The sequence below is a fragment of the Neopsephotus bourkii genome, unplaced genomic scaffold (genome assembly GCF_033783945.1).
Source record: "Neopsephotus bourkii isolate Nb327-2 ecotype Australia unplaced genomic scaffold, CSIRO-AGI_Nbou_v1 NB_740, whole genome shotgun sequence".
In the NCBI taxonomy this organism is placed as follows: domain Eukaryota; kingdom Metazoa; phylum Chordata; class Aves; order Psittaciformes; family Psittacidae; genus Neopsephotus; species Neopsephotus bourkii.
In genome coordinates this window covers 110,600-132,133 of record NW_026901238.1, presented here as the reverse complement: position 1 = coordinate 132,133, position 21,534 = coordinate 110,600, and the positions used below count along the sequence as shown (strand labels likewise).

Below are 21,534 nucleotides of genomic sequence, written 5' to 3'. Positions count from 1 at the left end.
GGCATGACAGGGAGACCTGCAGTCATGCTGCATTGGCAGCATAGCCAAAGGGGCTGGTGCAGCCACATTGGGGGTGCAGCCCCTGCTGTCCCCTGCCCAGCTTTCCCATGTTAGGGTTGCTGTTGCACAAGAGCTTGTGGCATGCCGTGCTCCATGTTTGGCCTGTTTCACACCACTCCTGGCACCCAGTGCTCCAGGAGGCCATGGTGCCATACCCCGCATTCCCCACCTGGCCTGGAGAGGGGCAGCCTGGCTCCAAGGAACGGAGTTTTGTGGGGCCAGCAGCCCCCCAGCTATCCCAACCACAGGCAGTGGCAGATGGGGTGCTCCCTTTCTATGCCAAGCGTCACCCAGCACCATAGGACAAAGCAGAGTGGCACTCCTGCAGCACCAGTGCCTGACATAGTAGGTCACCCTGGGCAGGCAGCACTGGCGGCTGCAGGCTGTGGCCAGCACAGCTCAGTGCTGCTTGCTGAGCGGAGCAGAGCCCTCACACTGTACAGATGCAGGTACTCCACTGCTGCAGTGCCCAGCCTGACCCCACTCAGCACTGCTGGGCATGCAGAACACAGGCAGCACAGGGTCCTCTTGTGCAGAGAAGCAGCGCTGTGTATGGACGCGCATGCCTGCTGCCAGTTAGAACCCTCCAGATCAACCAACATGCCCATGACATCGTAGTAAAACATTTATTTGTTTCAGGTGATATAAGCTACCATGTTTACAGTTTGTGAACTCACCATTGGCGACATTTAACATGACTCAGGACTGCAGCTGTTGCCACCAGATTTTTCATCGTAATTTTTAAGTTTTATAAAAACCTTGGACACCAGAAAAAAAGGGTATTTAGACTCAATGTGGCAGATGGGAGATGGGCAATCTGTGAAAGGGGGAAGACAGTTTATCGGATGCAGCCAACCTCAACGGCCTCTTGGCTTTGGCTGCAGCTTCAAGTAAAGGTTTCGGTGGGGTGACGGTGGTGCAGCACATTAATCTTCAGTGAGTTGGAATCGTATTGTTTTCTGCCGAGTAAGAACATCGGTTGTAATGTTTTCAGGGAGCAGAGGAGGGCAGGCATCCTGCGGATCAGCCCCGGCTTCTGTGCAAAGAGACAAAACAGAGACAGTGAGGGGACAAGGAGCAGGATCCGGCCTTTCGCTGCAGCCGAAACCGACCTGCCGTAGGGATGCACCCAGCGGGGCCAGCCTGATCAAAGCACTGCATCAACAGCCGCAGGCAGGGAACAGGCAGCAGAGCCTGCCCTCGGCCCTTCACCCACTCCTTGGGTGCCAGCAGCACTGTGGGACTGGGGCACAGCAGGCAGAGCATGGCAGCTAACAAGAGAAGTGGTTAATGGCAGCTGGCATCCCCAGCCCAGCTCAGCCAGCCATCACCAGCTTCCACACCAGCTGGATGTGCTGGTGCTGCTGCTAAGGGGAAAACCAAACTAACACAAAATCTTCCCAAACCCTGAAACGGAATCAGTAAAGCTCATTGTCCCAGAACCAAAAGAAATTAATGGTTTCTATATTTGCTTCCACCTTCATTGAGGCCAAGCTTTTCTCCATGGCAGGGGTTTCAACCCTGCATGGTTTCAGAGATTTGCACAGAAGTGAAAAAAAACCAGCACGGAGCAGTGGCTGGGCACGAATCCAGCACTTGCCTTCATGAGGTGTACATGCGAGAGAAAAGGTCACTGTGTTGAGAATGTGCAGATTTTTCATGGTTCTGCTCTGAGGTCCCACATCATTTGCATCAACCCATGGCACTGCAGACAGCAGGACTGCCGCAGGAGAAGCATGGTCCCACCATGCCTGGCCTTGCTTCCTGCCACCCCAGCACCACTTCACTTACCTTAGCGAATGCAAAACTGCAGCTGCAGTACATAAATGCAAACTAAACACCACGTTCTAAATTCATCCTTGCTTCCTGGGGGTTGCAGCTCCCAGCTGCCTACAGACCATCCATGTGAAGCCAAAGCCAGCTCTGGTGGGGTTCTCTGTGTGACTACATCATGATCCTGCCCTCTGCCACCCCCCAAGACCCGGGACCACAGCCCTTAATGGTTTTCCTCATCTGCCCCTCCCAGTGCAAGTGTCCCCTGCAAAGGAGACTGCATGGCCGGCACACAAAACACGGCAGGCACCTCTAGAGAGGCAATCTAGCACTCACGTAAAACTGGCAGCCCAGGAGGAAATGCAGCTCGGCCCCAGGCTAGGCACACCAACTTGGTATCTACTTCCAGATTTATGACAGGAATGCTTTCTGAAGTGCGAAGCTTGGAACAACCTGAGGTGACACAGCTTGTTCCAGAACAACAAAACCAGAAGCTTGTTCTGTTCATATTCATACAGTTGCCATCATGGGACCTCTCAGCAGCCAGTGATGTACCGTGTTTGCTTTTTTCCCTTTTTAGTTTCCTTCCTTCCCAACTAAGCTTCATTCTTTGTACAGCAGCGGCCTTGACACCCAACTTTGTGAATGAATCAATTATATTAAAAGTCTACAGTCAGCAAGACCCATACAATTTGCCTTTTCTTGGTATTGTATTACTGATGACAGAGCACTAGTGCCTCAACCTTCAGCCCCACTAACCTGCACGCTTTTATTCATGGACATCTATACTGGTGTGAAAGCATGACTACAGCCCTGTTCAAACAGTAAAAGCCACTGTAGGCCATGTATATTCCCATTTAGAGAGCTGATTTAATCTGATACTCAATGCCTAATTGAGTACCTGACCGTAGCCTGTGCAGAAGGGAAGCCAGCGCTGCTGCCCATGAGGGGTGGGCCAGGGCCAGCCAAAACCTTGGTGGGTGCTTGATGCCCAAAAGGAACAATTCAGCTCTGAGGCGGAGAGCAGCAGCAGGGGTGTAGCACTACAGAAGCACCCACAGAAGGAATGGGCACCTTGTTCCTGGAAGCGCCAGCTGGCCAGAGGTGCTGCTGTGCATTAACTTACCCAGCACAGGCCAGATCTGGCAGCACAGGCTCTGGCGCAAAGTCCAGACACCCAACACACAGAAAGGCATGCAGAAACACATTTGCAAAGGGAAAATATGGAATACATGTTTTCTGTAAGCAGCACCCTTTTGACCTTGCCATGGTTTGCTTCTTTTAAACCAGAACTTTGATCAACATTAAAATTACCATGTTATCAGGGGAAAGGCACTGTGTGATTTCGCGGCTGTTGTTACTGCTGCTTTAGGAGGGCGCTAGCAAACCCCGGCTGTAAGCATCCTGGAACAGTAAATGTTCTTAAGCCCAAAGCTGACATGATGCCACTCTGCAAGCCGTACCTCCAAGACTCCAGTTTCTCTCCATTAATAGGAAGAGAAGTGATAGTAAGTGATAGCAGCTGTGACCATTACTACTTCTGGTTCCCTCAATTACTGGGGAAGCAGCATACTCCCTCTCCATCAAGGTGCCTGCTGTAGCTCTGGGTACAGTTCCACAGTGGCAAAAGAAGGGCTGTGCTGCACCTTCTTGAGGGCACGTGCACAGCAAGCGCTGGCTGTGTCAGGACTGTCGGCTGTCAGGGCTCATTCCACCGGCATGGGATGCCCAGTGCCAGCATCCACCTGGCTCAGCAACCATGCTAAGAAGTTATCACGAGACGCTTTGTGCAGTCCCAAAGCAGTGACCAGCAGCAGGGCTTTCATAGTCTCCAGGAGGCAAGAGCATCCCGAAGCTGCTGGCAGTAAGGTGCCAGCCTCCAGCAGCTTTGCAGGGGTAAGACAGCCTTGGCAGGCCCCCTTGGGCAGGCAGCGTGCCCAGCAGCAGCCACCCCATGCGGGTTGCCAGGCCCTTCACAGCCTGGGCTGCCTATCCCAAGGAGCTGTGTCCTCTCTCCCAGGCACCGGACACATGGCTGTTGCTTTCCAGTTCACTCTTCCTTACAACGGGGTGCATCGGGAGGGCCGTCAAACACACAGGAACACGCTGGCAGAAATAAAGCCACATTGGCACCCAGAGCAGAGCAGTACCATATATTCACTGTAAAGAACATGCCCAGAACACAAGCTGAAAGGCAGCACAGAAAGCAACTAACACAGCAAACGTTTAACCCACCAAAGCCCTGCTTCTCCAACCAGACATTGTACCAGCCCTCTTTAACACAACATGTATGCTCTCAGAAAAGATTTAGGAAAAGGTGCAAGAAGAAGCATGTGCCAGCAAATTTAACAATAAACAAATTCCTGAAGTCGTTTCTCCTCCTTCGGTGCTTGTCCAAAAAGACAGGCTAAAACCTGGGTTTCTCTATTCTTGATAAGCCTCTCAAGGAGCAGACCCGCAGGTGGGTGATGCTCCAGGGGCAGGTTTGCATCTGCTGGAACAAGTCTTTGCTGCCTGGGGTGAAGCTGGGGTTGCAGCACTGGGCTAGCATCCCCTGGCAGCCCGGAACTGCCCTACATGTCAGCACCCCCATGAGCCACAACAGGGAACACCCTGCTGGGGTTTACTGATATCCTCCGTTCTGAAGCATTAGGAAGTGTTGCAGTACTGCACTCTGACAAAAGACGTACCAATGTTATTCTGATCAAGAAGTTTCTCAGCACTTTTTCTGCCTCAAACTGTTGGCAACCTCTGGTTTTGCAGAACAGAAAGGACAGAGAATTTCCTCCTTCATAAGGTTTTTCCACGCTGAATAAAACGAAACATCCTGCTGCACAGTTACTTCAGTGGAAACGGCAGATTTTACACCCAGTGCATTCCCAAAGGACACTCCTCTCTGCCGAAGAAGCGAAAGCTGCACGAGATGAACCCCCAGCTACCCAGCTCTAACCATTCCTACACTGTTAGCAGAGAATTAGATCAAACGCAGGGACATATGCACTGCTTATACATATGCACTGTGGACAAAACACTCAGCTAGATTTCAGTTTAGAAAATTATTAGAGTAAAAAAATCAAAAATATAAAAATAAACCTCCCTAAACCACAAGAAGCTATTAATATTTTAGCACTTTCACAGAACATTAGACACGTTTACGTCCAATTACGACATATAAAGCATTTTCATTGGGTGTTTTTAAAATGCATGATTAAAACAAATATCTCAGCAGAAAACCTTTGAAGCTATCTCCATACCCAGGTGCTGGTGCTGTCTGCAGAGAGCAGCTCCTCGCTGAGCCATGAGAGTACTTGCTTTTACCATGTTTGACAGTGCCTTTGGCATCATACTGGAGGTTGGACAAATACTCACTGCCTCTGACAGTGTACTATTTTAATAGCTAGCTTCTGTGCACACAGCCCCTTGAGAAGAACGTGGTCTTCCAGAGAAATCTAGGGAGGGATTTTTTTCGGGTGGCTGAGGTTTTTTTTTTTGTTACTTTTGTAATAGGAAGTGGGCATTCTAATTTTGGCCTTCATTTCCTTTTTGGTCTCTGCATTTCCCAAGGGAAGTTTAAAGGGCTTTCTAAAAAAGAAACAGCCTCTTCTGTTTATGTCCTTTGCACCACTCCCACCCAGACTTCGTTTTTCCACACCAGGCAGTAAAATCACAGAGAGCAACCCACGATGGCTGAGAGAAAGAAGGGTCACCTTGCCTGCGCATCAGCCCTGAGCTTCAGCGCCTCAGAGACCAGGGGCCTGCCGGATGTCCCCAGACACAAGACATCCTCATCCACAACTGCTCTCGAGCTGGCCCTCTGCCCTGGTTAGGGCATCTTCAGGCATCTGCTTGGGTTACATTGCCCTCAAGAGCAAGCACACAGGGTGTAAAATGTAACTATTCTACCATTTTAATGGCCACAATGCCCCAGTCAAACCTGTTATTTGGCGTTTAAGAATGCACTAATGTTGCAGAGTTAAGCTGTCTCTAATTTAAACATGATGACCACATGAGTTTAATTAATATGAATGGTAAACTTTTCTTTAGAACAAGCAGAGCAGCAGAACCCCTCACACATGGGGGTTTTCAATTGCTATCACCTGTTGCCAGATGTTTATGTCTATCCCACAGGCACTGCAATCAAACAGCAGGTTGAAGATGAGACCATCTTCCGGTCCCATTAGGCATGGGGATTAAAGAGAACTGGAACAAACCATACAGTTTACAAGAAATACGCCCCAAAAGTCCAGGAAAGACAGAAATGACCATTATCATCCTCATCAATCACCACTGTGAGGCACTGAACGGCTATGAACCCATCTGCTGCAGCCCTGCCCTGCAGCTCTGGGGTGACCCACCAGCCCTACTTGCTGCCCCTGCTTGACTCCCTGTCCCACACTCTGAGATGCCAGCACTCTGCCTGGTGCCCCCCATCACATCTCCTGTCCCAGAAGAGTCCTGCGGGACTGCACAGTGCCCATGCCACAGGGCTGCTCCCACACTTCCCGCAGGCTCCCCTTGCCAGTGTTTCACACCTCATGCCCCTGTGCTGATGGGAAGGAACAACCTTCACTTCACTAACTGCCAGAGCAGGGACCAGGTCTGAAAACGGAGCAGCAAACCAAGTCCTGCATGAGTTGGGCATAGCATCCCTGGTGCTGAACACAATGCTTTTTTCCACCATTGGCACTAGGCAAAGCCATTGTGGCAGCAGGACCAGGCTCTCAGACGAGGCTGAGAAGGGTGTGCAGTGAGCGCATGGTCACCACTGCCAGACCCAGCACCGCAGGTTGAGGGTGCTCAGGGTCTACAGGTCAGGCACCCTCTTGGTGAGGTCCAATGGCAGAGTCCTGCTGCTCCACCAGCACCCAACCCCAGCAAGCCAGACCCCAGCAGGAGGAGAGGGACCCCGGCACCCTCCTCCTGCTCCTCCTGGCCCCACAGTGGGACCCACTGAGGGTCACCCGCAGGCCCCAGCACGGCTCCGGGGTGGCAGTTACCGTGAGGCTGGCTGGTGTACGGAGTGAATAGTTTATTTTACACAACATAACAACACAGCGTTGCTGTTCTTGTACAGCATCTGCCTAAAAACAAAGGCAACACCATTGTCACGGAAAAGAAATATACAGTCTGACCGTTTTAAAAAATATCATTTTACTGATTGATCCAGAAGTGGTTATTTGTTAGCTTGGAGGAAATTTCATTTCCTTTATAAAAGGCTTTTTCTGTGAAAACTCTCTCTTTTGTTTTCTGCTACTGCAGAACCAGGAAGCCAGTCCTAGAGTAGGGAAGGCACTGGTGCTGTTTCATGCTTTTTTTTCACCCCTTAATCTTTTTTTTTCCTTTTTTTTATTTTTATACTTTTTACCTCTGAATGTTGCCTTCGGTTTTGATATTAAATAAAACCAAATGAAAACTAAATAAAACCCTGTGTGCACTGGGTGGCTTATACAGAACCCCGCATGAACAAGACATTAATCAGCAAGACAGCAGTGGACTTCCAAATCCAATTCCCTGGAAGAGGGAGATTCACACGTTTGGCGTTTTTTCATTGAAATAAAACCTAAATTAAAAAAAGAAAAATAATAATAAAAAAAAAGGCAGGTCACACAGTGCTTTCCAATATCCACTCAGAACTGGAGAAAGTTGCTTTTCCACTATTCACATCAGAGCTGTCCGACTGGACTAGCATCCCATTCATGGACATGCTCCTTTTGGACCGCAGTCCGCCTGTGCCCCAGGTGCTGCCAGGGCAGCGGGACTCCATCAGCTCGCCACCCAGGGAGAGCCTGCGCTTGGCTCGGGATGCGTCAGCTGGCAAAGTGAGGAACTTACTTGGCTTTGATTGTGCTCTTTTGTACGTGGGGGCCCCTTTGACAGAGTCGGGGGGACGGCTAGCTAACTGCAGGGCAGTGGAGTTATTTCTGTTAGTGTTTTGGGACTCGATACTGCTGACAGCTTCACTCTGAGGCTCGCTGCTTGGCTTTGGCCCCAACTTTCGCTTCTGCTTCTGGGAGACAGAAGTGCTGGAAGTCCAGGTGGGAGGCAAAGCAGAGGTAGTAGTGGCCGAGTCCTGGCTGAAGCCAGTCTCTGGCGACTGCGTCACGCCATCGCTAGCAGCCTTGCAGCACTGGATGCCCTCTTCATGCCCAACAGCCTGCTTGGACATCGACTGCGACAGCACCCCACTGCAGCCCTGGATCTGAGCCCCGTTCGTCTGTGAGTACACGTTGCTGACCTTGGTGGCCTTCTGCTGCCCGTTGTTGTTACACACCTTGTAGCGGATCATGAGGATGATGATGAACACAAGCACAGAGGCCACAATGATCCCACCAATGATGATAATCATGGTCCCACCCAGGAACTGGGACTGCATGAAGTGGCAGCGCACATAATCCTGCTCAGTGGTGAACTGCGTGCAGCCCACCACCCTGGTGGCGGTGAGTGAGGTGATCCCGTCGTCGTAGATCGCCAGGACGCACAGGTCATACACAGTCCCAGCGGCCAGGTTGTTGACCAGGAAGCTTTTGCTTGTGGGAGGTATCATTCTGAGGGAGAAGGAAACTAGTGTGAATGAACCCAGAAAACCCACAGGCACCTCCCTGCTGTGTGCTGCACTCCTGGCAGCAGTGAGCACCACCAAGCAGCCTGCCAAGAGAGTGACCACATCAAAAACAAAAGAAATTGCCAAGCAAAGAGAGTTTTGACCAGTGTGACTGTGACACCAGGTAGCACAGAGCCCCTCTGAACTCAGCTAACACACCAGCATGGACACTTCCTGAAAATGCTACAAGGAATGCATTTCCAGACATCTTTCTCCCTGTGTTTTCATAAAGCTGAGAGTGTTATGATCCCTTTAACTCATCTAAACTTCACAACCTTTCTGCCAATCACATTAGTTCAGACGATTAGAGATCCATTTGCATTATCTAAAAATAATGCAAGGTAACTTCCCTATTTGGGATGAGTCTTTCCCGCAGCTCCTAGCATCTGCTCCACAGGCAGGGCTCTGTGTGGAAACCTGCTGCTCCAGTGGAGACGCTGCCTGGAGCCAGGGGCAGCACATCAGGTAGGGCACAGAACAGCAGGGCTGGGGCTGCCTTACCTGTAAACAAGGGAGTCATCGTAAGTACCATTGTACTGGATTTGGAACATACGTATCCCAGGTATATTCCTCTGAAAATTGAATTTCAGCAGAGCAGTAGAAGATGTTGCTTCTGCAACAACCACCTTCTTATCTTGGCTGACTTTAGTATCCCCATTGCTACTGCTCGCATTGGAGCCGGACTTGGTGGAAGTAGAGATATCCGAGGAGCCAGGGTCAGGCTCGTGGATGTGGTTCGTGCTATTCAGCAAGTGAGGCAGTTTGATTATGTGCAGGTCCACTGTCTGCGTGGCCTCCCCAGCTGGATTGGAAGCAATGCAGGTGAAGGAGCCTGTATCCTTCACCGTCGTTATCAGGATGTCAAGTGTCCCGTTGTCATACACCACAGACCTCGTTGCATTTGAAATCAGTTTGCCCTCAGGTGAAATCCAATGAATTGCTGGTTCAGGGTCCCCCCGGGCCTTACACCGCAATGCTGCCCGCTGGCCCTCCAGCACCCGCAGCTCATGGGTGTGCCGGGTGATGAGAGGAGGCTCACACAGGAACTCCTCCTCAGGGATCGACCAGAAGTACCGGCCAGACAAGAGCGTGGGAGAAGCACAAGTCTCCAGGTCATCCTCCCTCGAAAGACGCCTCAGCCACAAAAGCTCACAGTTGCAATGCAAAGGGTTCCCACCAAAGCTCAACGCAAAAGTCGAGGGGCTGATAATTCCTGAGGTTGCTAGTACTTGAGCTCGCTGGAAGAGAGGATCAGGCGGTAGCTTCTGCAGTTTGTTGGACGTGACATCCAACCTGGTCATCTTGTGCAGGTGGGAGAAGGTCCCCTTGGGAATATGGTCAATCATGTTATGGTCCAGACTGAGAGTGTGCAAACTAACCATCTTCTCCACAGCATCCCAGGGGATGGTTTCCAGGTTGTTGTAAGACAAATCCAATTCCTCAAGAGCTAAAACATCATCAAAAGCTGTAGAAGAAATTAAAGTCAGCTGGTTGTTGTTAAGTATCAAGTGGTGAAGATTGGAGAGTCCACTGAACATGTCATTTGTAATCTTAGTCAATCGGTTGCTGTTCAAATGCAAAGCCCGCAAATTGCGCAAGTCAGCAAATGCGTGAGGTGTAATAAAACTGATTGTATTCCTGGACAGCGTCAGGTCCACCAGGCTGGTCATATTGGCAAAGTCTTTCCTTTTAATGTTTGTAACAAAGTTGTCTGCCAGCCGTAACTCCACGGTCCTCCTGTCAATATTGGGAGGAACAAATAAGAGCCCTTTCTTGGCACAAAGGGTGGCAAGGTTTGGAGACAAAATCTGACAGACACAGCGCTTTGGGCAGATCTGAGCTCTCACCGCTATGCCAATGAACAGCAGAAACAAAAGCAGTTTTTCCATTGTAGATCAGGTTCAAGAGCCTGTAAGGGAGAGCAAACATTTGTTAGTCTCTGCAAGATGAGCAAATAACATTATAAAAAAGCAAAGACAAACTGTCTGTGGTTAAATCACGAAGCTGAAGTTCATGTAATGGTGTGTCATCCTTATGTTGTTAACTGATGTCTTTATCATTCTCCATACCCTGACACAAGAGCTACGACACTACGTTCCAGAAGAACACTGAGAGACAGGTATCTTTGCACACACACATATATAACCACAGACATCCAGACACCTATATACAAATGGTGTCAGCAGTGCCCTTTGGAGCCCTGCCGCTAGAGCTCAGCCCTGCTGTGCAAGGTACCTCCATGCCAGGCACTCCACTTTCTGACAGAAGCTTCTGACCTTGCTGCCTGGAGTTACTTTGCCATAATGTCCTTTATGTATTGAAAATGAGAGGTTTTTCATGTGCACTTCACTTGCTAGGCTAAAACTCTCAGCGGCCTCTAAATCATGGCAATTCAATGAGTTTACAGACATCTCCACCAAACAGCTAAGCTCTTAACGCTATTTTCAGAATAAACTTGGAAGGAGCTAATTTTATGTTATTTCAGACCCCAAAATGCAAATAAAACAATTAAAAAACAACAACAACAAAAAAAAACAACCACCCCCCCCCCCAAAAAAAAAAAAAAGAAAAAAAACAACAAAAAAACCCAACCAAAACCAAGAAAAGCCCCCCCCACAACAAGGGTCAAAACAAAAATGGAACATGAGCTAATTTTAGATCATCACTGTTTTCCCGGCTCCCACAGCCAGCAGCGCTGAACTCTTCTCCCAGAAAACCTGACAGTTCAATTAGCCTTATCTCGTACCCTGCCAGATCCAGGATCTTCAGAGTATGGAAACAAGGAAGAAAACAACAGTGCCCACACCAGTTAAATGAAATCATCCATCATGACTGTGCCAAAAACTCGGTGAGCACAGCGGTGCTGGTTTCTGCACCACGATGCGTCAGCATCCCCCACGGCACAAGCAAGCAGGGAGAAGGCATCCACTCCTCCATGGAACAGGAGGGCTGGAGGGAGCATGGTCCTGTGGAGGAAGGGAGACCTATGTGTCTGAGAAGAAACTTGTGCAGTTGTAAGCAACGGAGCACAGAGGGACTCACACTGGAGATGAAGCTCCCTTCTGGACTCATAAAATTATACATGTGCAGATAGGATTACTCAGATGTATTATTAACCCAGAAATGTACTAATGAAGCTCATCTAAAATAAAATTAACTTTCACAACTAGCCATCAGCAGGAGTCTTGAATCGTCACAGATATTTAAAGACATTTAATGTCAGAACAGCAATTAGTCCAGTCCATCCATAGTCCATCACCAGTGCCATGCAAACTAAGAGGAGCTAACAAGTTGCAAAAAAGATGAGTGAAAACACCAGCCTCTAAACCCTGTCTTTAGCACTATCTAATTTTTTTTTCCTGATATTTCTGGGACTGCTGGTTTTCATGACAACTGGCTTCAATCCTTGAGTGGCCACTGGAAAAAACCCTCAAGTATTCTACAGCACTCATCAACTGAGTATGCTCCTGCAGCATGGCCTACCACTACTGTAGTTCTGGGAACCATTACCATAGTCATTACCATTACTTCTACCATTAATTCTGGCAGAAAACTGTTTTGTGGGTTCAGTTTTGTCCAGCCTGTGCCAGCACTGCAGGTCAGGGTGGTTCTACAGGTGAAATGGACTTGGAGAAGAATGGTGATGCTCAGATTCATGTAGACTCAGCAGCTCAGAGCATCCGCAGCATGACTGCCAGGGTCCCCAGACAGCCTTGGCTGGGGACACTATGCTCATTTAGATTTGCTAACTCAATAATGCTAATTTAGATTTGTAGCTGTGATTAAAGTAATGTGCTTGGATTCAAGTTCATCTCAAGAACTATACAAGATTAAAACCAAATCAGCAAGGTGAATTTACACTTTGGAAATACTGTTACAAGATGAAACAGAGATGTAAGGAGATGCAGACTTAAACAACAGCTGGAATGACAAGGTTATGACAAGGTTACCCACCAGTGGATGTGGGTTTTTTGGATTTCAGGAGAGCTTTTGATACTGTCTCTGACACTATCCTCTGGACAAAATGCCCAGCACATGGCAAGAGCTGGACACAGTGCAAGTGTCAAACACTGGGCTGAAGGGTTGGGCTTTAAGGGCTGTAACAAATGGGGTGAGATCCTGCTGGTGGCCAGTCACTAGCTATGCCCCCAGGACTCATGTTTAGGTTTAGGGCCAGTCCTGTCCAGGATTTCTAGAAGTGACCTGGACAGGGAAGTAAGCACACACCACGTAACCCTGCCAACGACACTAAATTAGGAGGAGCTCCTCAAGGGTACTTATGGAGAGGTCTTGGTGGATCAGAGCACTAGCAACCACCAGTCCCATTGAGTGTAATGGGGAGATTCGTCACCTGGGACCTGATCTGTCTGTCAGTATACCTCAGCCCTCCTGCACATCTGCCAGTGGCTGCTGGCACCATGATGGGCCCCTCGGCAGCCTGACCCAGGGAGGGAGGACTGACCCCATGCCATGGGAACAGGACTGTGCCAGCACCCACAGGACTTTTAAAATCCCTCCAGGTCCATCAGCTCTCTCATACTGCAGCTTGGGAAACTGCTGCGGGGGGAAATGAGGAGGGCAGAGAAAAGCAGGCATGACATTTCTCTTGTACCATGTACAAGCCCTGCATGGGAGCTGGTCTCCACATTGAGCTGTCTTAATCAAAGCCAGAGTGCCTGTGGGCTCCCACTGCTGCCCAGTGTCCAGCTGTTCCTGGTAAATAGTTTGTTAACCAACCTTATCAGGGTTTTTTTTAAGTGTCACATAAGTTGTCGTAGAATCACAGAGTACTAGATTGGAAAGGAATTAAAGAATCACCTGGTCCAACCTAGACCATATGTCCTAGCACCCTGGCCAGCTGACTCTTGAAAGTGTCTAATACTGGGGAATTCACCACTTCCCTGTAGAGATTATTCCAATGGCTGATTGTTCTCATTGGGAAAAATTTTCCTCTTGTGTCCAGTCGGAACATTCCCAGGAGTAACTTGTGCCCATCACCCCTTGTCTGTTCTATGTGACACCTTGTAAAAAGGGAGTCTCTGTCTTCGTTGTAGCCACTCTTCAAATACTGGAATATGGTGATAAGAAATGTGAGTAAAGCTTAAAAATGTTGTGTGTTTGCACAAATGCTCGCAAGTGTCCGAGATCTGTATGTCATGAAAAGATGTACTGACCCTTGCAGCTGAAGCTGTACCGGATACTTCAATTGATACAAACAGCAAAATCACACATGGATCTCAATGACTGGGCCTAGCCTGCGTGCCCCCACTGCGTAAGGACAGGGACAACCCATCCTCCCCAAGCTGGACATCAACCCTCAGAAACATTTCACCACCTTGCTGAAAGAAGGCAGAATATCTGCCTATGGGTGTGTTCAGTGTAGTGAAGTCTCATGGCTATGGCCCACAACTGAGATACTCTAGAAGACAGCAGGAACTGCAGGATCTAGTGGCTTAGAAGAGCTGCCAGAAGAAGACATGACTTTTGAAAGTCAGCCAGGCCATGCATCCTCTCCTGCCCCAGCACACATCTTCCTGCACACAGATAACTTGCAGTGACAACAGCACTGACACAATTTACAGCTCATTGTAGCAAACATCTTGACATAGCAAAGTGTTATCTGATTATCATTACTTAAAAAATAAAAAAGAAAGAAAAAGAAAGCATATTATTACCATTAAACAAATAGAGATATGATAGTATCCTAGGAAGGTGCACACTGCTTTCATTTGCTACTTGGTGTCTGCAAAAAGATAGGCATAGTCAAGCTCCTACAGTGGCATTTGTGATTCACACACAAAAAAAGCTCTCATATACCAATTATAAATCAATTTTGTTGCTACATTAAATAATTTGAGTTATTCAATCTATCTATAAAAAAATAACTACAAATCACAGTGGCTGCATGGCTCATTGCCATACAGATGGGAAAATTGTGTCTCTGAAGAGCAAAGGACCCTATCAGCCTCTGGCGCATGGTGCCTTCAGGACTGGGGCCTGCTACTTCTCCTATCGATTTGAAATGGCTAAACTAGGGCACTGTCCCCACACTTCAGTCCCTGCTCCAGAGCAGAGGAAGTCCTTCCCCTCATTCATTTTTCACAGCTACACAGTGGGTCTGACATTGGTTCAGCAAAGCAGGCCTCTTCTTTCCTATCAGCCCCATTCCCACCTTAGCCATGCCCCCAGTGTGGACTTCAGTCTCCAGATGCCCCAAGTCCCTTTGGCTATAAACCAGACATCCCAGCAGAGAGGAGGTACTCTGGGCTCATCTGGGCCAAAGCCTGTGCTATGCCCAGGGCACTGTGCCTGTGGGGGAGGCTTTGCCTGTGCACACCTCAAAGGTATCCCATCAGCCGCAGGGTAGGAAAATAAATGACCACCTACTGGTTCTATCATCAAATTGAGGTCATGTAAAGGGCTAATGAATTCGAAATTTCTGCCTGGAATTGATCTGAGAGACATGAGAATGAAATGTCATGATGTACGCCAAGCTGAGATTGCTTCTCTTTCCTGATGTGCTGCTTGCTTTTTGGCTTTTTGCCCCACCTTCTTTGGGAGAAATAGGTTTTCTGATACTTAGTACAGCATCTGTTGCCATGTCCAGTGCTACAAAGGGTAATTTACATATTGTGAAGTACATAACATACGGAAGCAGCGGGATCCAGGAGACAGTAATTAATTAGCAAATGATTTCCACTGCTTCCGATCCAGTTCAGATGGTAGGTGCTACATAGAGTCAATGTGCCAGGTAAACCCAATACAGCACTCTGGTAGTTGTTCAGAGCCAGCAGCTAATACAGTGCTTGGCTCAGACATAATCTGTCATCACTGAGGTCATGACAGAAGCTATTGACTGTCTTTCCTAACCCTCCAGGCCTCAGCAGAAGTGGTGATTTTAAGGTCTTTGCAAATGCAATTTCGTGGTCGGGAAAAAAGAAGAGGTCTAGCAGCTGATGATGTTCACCTGTTGGGAATGAAGGATGGGGAAATAGCTGGCACCAGTCACCAAAAGCATCCTGCCGCCATGTTAAAATGGGCACATAGAAAGAAGATGCTGTGATATACGGTATACCAGCTGCTAAAACTACTTAAGTAGAGAACAAGGAGCTTCAATTTCACAAAGGTCAACGGTTTGTAAGCACGCCTGAGTGTTTTGCTGAATTGGAAACACAGTGCCTAAGAAAACAGAAACACTCAGAACAAAGAACATCCCACAGAGGTTTCCCCAGGGGCTCTGTTGGCTTCTGCTGCTGCATGGACCATGACCAGGGGCCAGAACCACAGATCAGGACCATGGTCTCTCACCCCAGTGGTATGCAATATGTGCTCCATCAGAGGCAAAGCCCTCACACACTGCTGAGGGGTAACATCTGAAACAGGCAGTAAGGAGCCCTCAGCTGCAAGGCAGCTTCTGACGTCCAGCCTGCCTATTAGCACTGCAGGGAGGACATGCTGCTTTGGTGCTCTGACACTTGCAACACTTGCTGCAGGACTGAGCAGGGCAATCACCATGTGGAGACATGCTATGAAGGAAATAGTGTAGCCCAGTCTTTGTTAAAGGGCTTCAAACACTGCAAAAAATACAGTTGCACCACACCTAACGCCTGGGAATTTTACAGACTAGAGGACATCAAATCCTGCTTGCTCCAGGACCTCCTTCAGCATGCCTGATACTACAGCAGAGGTGGTCAGGTGTACTCCAAGGTGATGGCCCCCTGTAAATACTGAGGAACAGTGCTGGAGGCTGGCCAGCTAATGAGCTGTTTCACATAGCTGTTCTCATTCCCTCCAGCCTTAAAGCTGCACGACACGTATGCAAAGCAGCACATCCTGGGAGGCAATTTTTCTCCCCGTAATGAGGCGAGATTAAAGTGAACAATAACAATTATATTAATTAAAGAGATTTCTAGAGAAAGCAGAACCGGTATCAGTAAGCCCTAGACCATGCCGCGCGTCTGCCCGGCTACCTCGAAGCAAAGCTTCCACTGTTTTCCCAGTTGCAACAGGGCAATGGTGTTGAAAATAAAGGGTGAGGCAGACACTGCCCAAGAGCTCGTGGGACTCTGCACCCCTTCCCTGTGGGGTTCAGAATGGCAGGGCACAAGCCACACAGCTGCGATAATGGAAAAGTCATTATAGCAGGACAAAATGCCCACCCTAACAGTATATTAACTTCTTAATTCCTTTATTAATTAATTAACCATTTACTAAATTAACACAGTTAAGTTTCTGATGAAGAGTGCAAATATTAAACTGCCAGAAAAAAATATTGGCTGTTGCACAATAACAACAATAGGATGTGCTACCAGGACTCTTCAAGCATTGCATGGGGAGCCCTGGTATTGTGGAGACTTCCACCTCCCCTGCCCCTGGGCTCCGTCCCCATAGCTATCCAGAGGGAAGGTCTGCACTAGGAAGTGCTAGCGTGAGAACAGTAAGTAGTAATTATATTATCCAGGGTACCAAGTATAGTAGCAGAAACTATACAGAGAGTAGCATGAAACTACTACATAGTAGCATCCACTGAAACAAATGCGTGAAACCCCAACAATCTCCAAGTGATTAATGCTTTGATTCACAACACATTGGGTTTGTATTCTCCTGTGCAGAGTAAGCCTTTTCCTGAAGGAAGGAGTGATTATGCAAACTCTCGGGGAGTCCTTCACTCAAGCAGTACCAATGTCACTAAAGACATGTTGCAAGAAAAACCTGTATCTTGAGAACATTTGCCTGTGTCTGGTTATAGACAGGCAGCGACGAACAGCAGATGATGCAGCACATGGGCACTGAGATGGTTTGTCTGGCACAGGGCGAACCACAACCAGACTGACCTGTAACCCAGGAAAACAGTGTTCCCAGGGGAAGGGACTAAGCCAGAGGTGATATAGAGCAAACAGGGGGAAATGCAAGCAAACTGGAATGAGGAGCTCACGGAGGGATGTGAGAGCCAGCTGCCAGTCACTGGGCATGACAGACGCATCCCTTAAAGCCAGAGGTGTGCCCTGTGACAGGTGACCAGGGAACCGACCCACAGCTTATGTGGGACTAATGGAAACAACAGGCACAACTGCAACTGTAACACTGCCACTGCTCCTACCAATGGATGCCAGCCCCATGGAGCCAGCACAGCCCTGGGCACAGCACTGCTCCCCTGTGCCATCCTTGCAGGGCTCCACACCTCACCTTCAGCCTAGTCTCATTTTGTAATGCATCTGAATTTTCCAGTGCTGCATGTTGATGGGCAATAGCATCCCACCAGTGTTTTGGCATGTAGGTAAGGTGGGATGGCTGGGGGCATCCTGATGCCCGAGTCTGGCATATGGGCCAGATAAGACACCGTACCACATTTTAAACCTTAGGCTGAAGGCCTAAACCTTTCACAGAGAAGTTTGACACCCCTCTGCTGAAGGACCACCAGGAGGATGTGAGCCATGAGGACCCATGCAGCCAAGGGGTCCAGCATGGGCACAAGAGGAAGCACTGGCTGTTTTGGGGATACAGCTTCTCATCACGCAAACTCCTGACAGCCCAAAGCAGCCTCAAGGGTTTGCTGCAGTAGGAGAGAGGCTGTGTCTTGAACTGCAGTAAAAGGATACTATACTCATTATTACTGTCAATTTTATACATTCCTCAGTTGTCCATCTGCCTGGGGACAGCCAAGCAGGACGGAACTGTCAAGTGCCAGAAGAAAACTGAGGTGCTGCAACAGTTTGGCTTTTTATACCCCACAGCTCATCTGTTCCACCAGTGACTCTATTGCCTTCAATTGCTTGTAATCTTCAGCACTGCTACCTGCACTTATTTTTTTGTGCTGGTTTTATTATAAACATAAAAACAAAGTGCTTTGATCTACTACTTTATTTCAAAGTCTCATCAGTGTAAAAAAGACCGATGATGCATGAGGGGCACCAACATCATCGCAAATTCAGGGTGTCCTGGCCTGTAATCCACTGTGCCTGATCCCTGTGTAGTCCCAGTGCTGATCCCTGGGAATCTGGCTGCTCCATGTCTTTCTGTGACTGTCCCAGAGCCTGGGCATTCACTGCCCCAGCCTCTCTCACTGCCTCCAACCTGGCTTTGGGGCTGCCAGAGGACAGGACACAGGTGGTTTGCAGTTCTGGAGTTCACTGGCTGCAAAGTCACCTGGTGAGCACCGGCATGGCTAATGGGGAATGCAGGATTTGCTACACAATCACTGGTACCTCTCAACCTGAACCCTGGCGCTGGAAGCAGCTGATCCTCACCCATCTTCTCAGCGAGGGTGACGGAACACTGGAACAGGCTGCCCAGGGAGGTTGTGGAATCTCCTTCTTTGGAGACATTCAAAACCTGCCTGGACACGTTCCTGTGTAACCTTATCTAGGTGTTCCTGCTCCGGCAGGGGGATTGGACTAGATGATCTTTTGAGGTCCCTTCCAATCTCTAACATACTGTGATACTGTGATACAACAAAATGTTTCAGCTCTTGCTTTTGCAGAGTACATCTTAAAAACATGCCATAAAACTCAGAAATTGAGCAGAAAAATAGGGTAATTATGCTTTATTTACTTTTAAAGCACTTAATCTTGGAATTGTTTGGTGTTCTGTGGAACAAACAACTCTCAAAAAATGCCAAGTCCTCAAAAAGGTAAAAACGGTCCTGGGTTCCCTGCACGAGTGCAAATGGAGCATGGCTCCCAAGTCACAGCTGAAGGGTTTCCAGCAGGAGTTAGGGAGCACAGACACTCTCCAGGCACCCAGTTCCCCCCCTTCTGCTGACCCAGCTTTCTGTCCTGGATTTCCACAGGAGAGCCAAAGCCTTCCTGGGATGTGTGGGGAGGTTCAAGATCCCAAGCCTGAGGTCCACCATGCCCAGGGGCACTGCCAATGCTCACACCCCATCCAGCGAGCCCCCTTGCCTTCATCAGCAGGCTTACCTGGAGCACATGCCACACCAGCAGCATACACCCCATGACACTGGGTGAGTGCTGTTAATGCAGCAGGGATGCAGGGATTTCTAGGAATTTGATTTCCTTTCTGGTTCTGCTCCTGCTGCTTCCCACACTGACCGTCCCTCTCACATACACATGTTCCAGCAGGCTGTTCTGAACACACAGGGACCAGCACCCTCACCACATGGTGAGTCCCCTGCACTGGACTGATACGGGGGCAGCTTCCAATATGCTTCCAGCATGCCTGCTGCTGGTGTGGCCCTGAGCTCACAGCCACTCAGAAGAGCTACACATGGCACTGCTCGACTAAAACGAATGCACATGAAATACACTGAAGTAAATGCTGAACAAGTCATGAGGAAGGCTGGTCTGACACGCAGGGCTGTGGCGGAGGCAGCTCATTAGGCATTTGTATCACAGACAAGGAGCTGAGAGTGATACACGGGATGACTCAACACAGCAGTGCAGGAACACGACTGCAGCTCTGGAAGTTATTAATAGCTGTGCTGTGAGAAAAATGAGCCTGGCGATCCCCAGGGGCCCTGATCCGCAGGGCTCAGAGAGGCACCTCTCCCTGGCTCTGCCATGGCGTGGGGAGATGGGTACTCTAACACTGGCTTCTGAGAAAAGCCCTGGTTAAAAACATTGTGGTAAAAACACCGGCTGTGGAGAATGGTAAGAAATGTACTGTGGCCACGGGCAGGATGTAGGAGCCTCTATAAAATATGTGCATTATGAGTTTCTTTTATTTATCTCAGTTCCACAGTAATTATTATAGAATCAGAATCATAGAATGGCTTGGGTTGGAAGGGACCTTAAGATCACCCAGTTCCAACCCCCCTGTCATGGGCAGGGACACCTTCCACTAGACCAGGTTGCTCCAAGCCCTGTCTAACCTGACCTTGAACACTGCCAGGGATGGGGCAGCCACAGCTTCTCTGGGCACCCTGTGCCAGTGCCTCACCACCCTCACAGGGAAGAATTTCTTCCTAACATCTAATCTAAATCTCATTTCTGTCAGTTTAAAGCCATTCCCCTTTGTCCCATCCTGACAGGTCCTTGTCAAAAGCCCCATGCCAGATTTCTTGTCTACTCCTTTAGGCACTGGAAGCTGCTCCGAGACGAGACACCAGAGCCTTCCCTTCTCCTGGCTGAACAACCACAGCTCTCTCATCCTGTCCCCATAGGACAGGTGCTCCAGCCCTTGTAGCATCTTCATGGCCTCCTCTGGACTCTCTCCAACAGATCCACATCCTTCTTATGTTGGGGGCTGCATAGTTGAGCAATGCAGCTGCATGCACACAGGAAAGGCAGCACAACCACTCTCATGACCTCCCACTGCCTCCCTCCTTTAGGTCCCAGAGCTCTTGGCCCCGCAGTGCAGACGGGACTGTGCTGTGGGTGAGCACACACCTCTCCTGCATCCAGTCCTGGGATGGTCTGTACCCAGCACCCATCACCCTGCACACCCCGAGCACCCCATACACAGCAAATGAACCCCTGCTATGGTCAGAGCCCCACAGCAAGGGATCTCACCAAAAATCATCTCAAGTATGGCAGCAAACAAGCACTGAGTTTTAAAGTTAGGAACACCAAGCTACTGCATTTTTCAACTCCCGAGGCATTGCCATATAAAATACTGTACAAATATGCTAAATGCTGACTCTAATAGCAGCATCAATTGTACAGCTTAAAAATGCAAGCAAGCCTAAGTGAATAAACTGAATAATTGTTTAAACAAAACAGCTTTTAACTTATCAAAACATTTTTGTTGAATTGGAAGATCGTGGCGTTTTCAAAACTAAGTGCTTTTTGCAGCATCAAAACAGAACACAAATGTGAAAGGATTTGCTTTGACACTTCTCTGTCACCAAGTTTGCCAAAGCAGCACGTTCCCCAGCTGCTGTGCTTGTCCCTGCAGAATCCACTCTGCGTTATGCAGCCAGCGCACTCCCCGTGGGCACTCACAGCAGGCAGGGCTGTGCATGGAGGGCAAGTGGCAAGGCCTGATGCTGCGGGGACAAACTCCTTGGGGCCACCAGCACCCTGATACCCCCCGGTGCAGTTATATACTTGCACGAGCATCCTGCGGACCCATTCTCAGGAAGGATGCACAAAGAGCATTTCTGACAGGCAGGAAGCCAAAGAGAAGGGAGACTAACACAG

The 21,534-nt window shown here is 48.9% G+C and overlaps 1 protein-coding gene across 3 annotated transcripts in view; it reads right to left on the bottom strand.

Moving 5' to 3' along the window:
* Positions 1-672: 672 nt before the first annotated feature.
* LRFN5 (leucine rich repeat and fibronectin type III domain containing 5) overlaps positions 673-21,534 on the bottom strand; it is a 52,422-nt gene continuing 31,560 nt past the window's right edge. For 2 of the 3 annotated variants that reach the window (XM_061354572.1, XM_061354571.1), the window contains exons 2-3: positions 8,936-10,343; positions 6,843-8,378 (exon numbers count right to left, since the gene is read on the bottom strand). In XM_061354572.1, the coding sequence (XP_061210556.1) occupies positions 7,436-8,378; positions 8,936-10,323 (2,331 nt within the window). In that variant the 5' untranslated portion in view covers positions 10,324-10,343 and the 3' untranslated portion in view covers positions 6,843-7,435. Of the gene's footprint in view, positions 1,097-6,842; positions 8,379-8,935; positions 10,344-21,534 lie in introns of those variants that run through there. The other variant, XM_061354573.1, reaches the window with a different exon arrangement.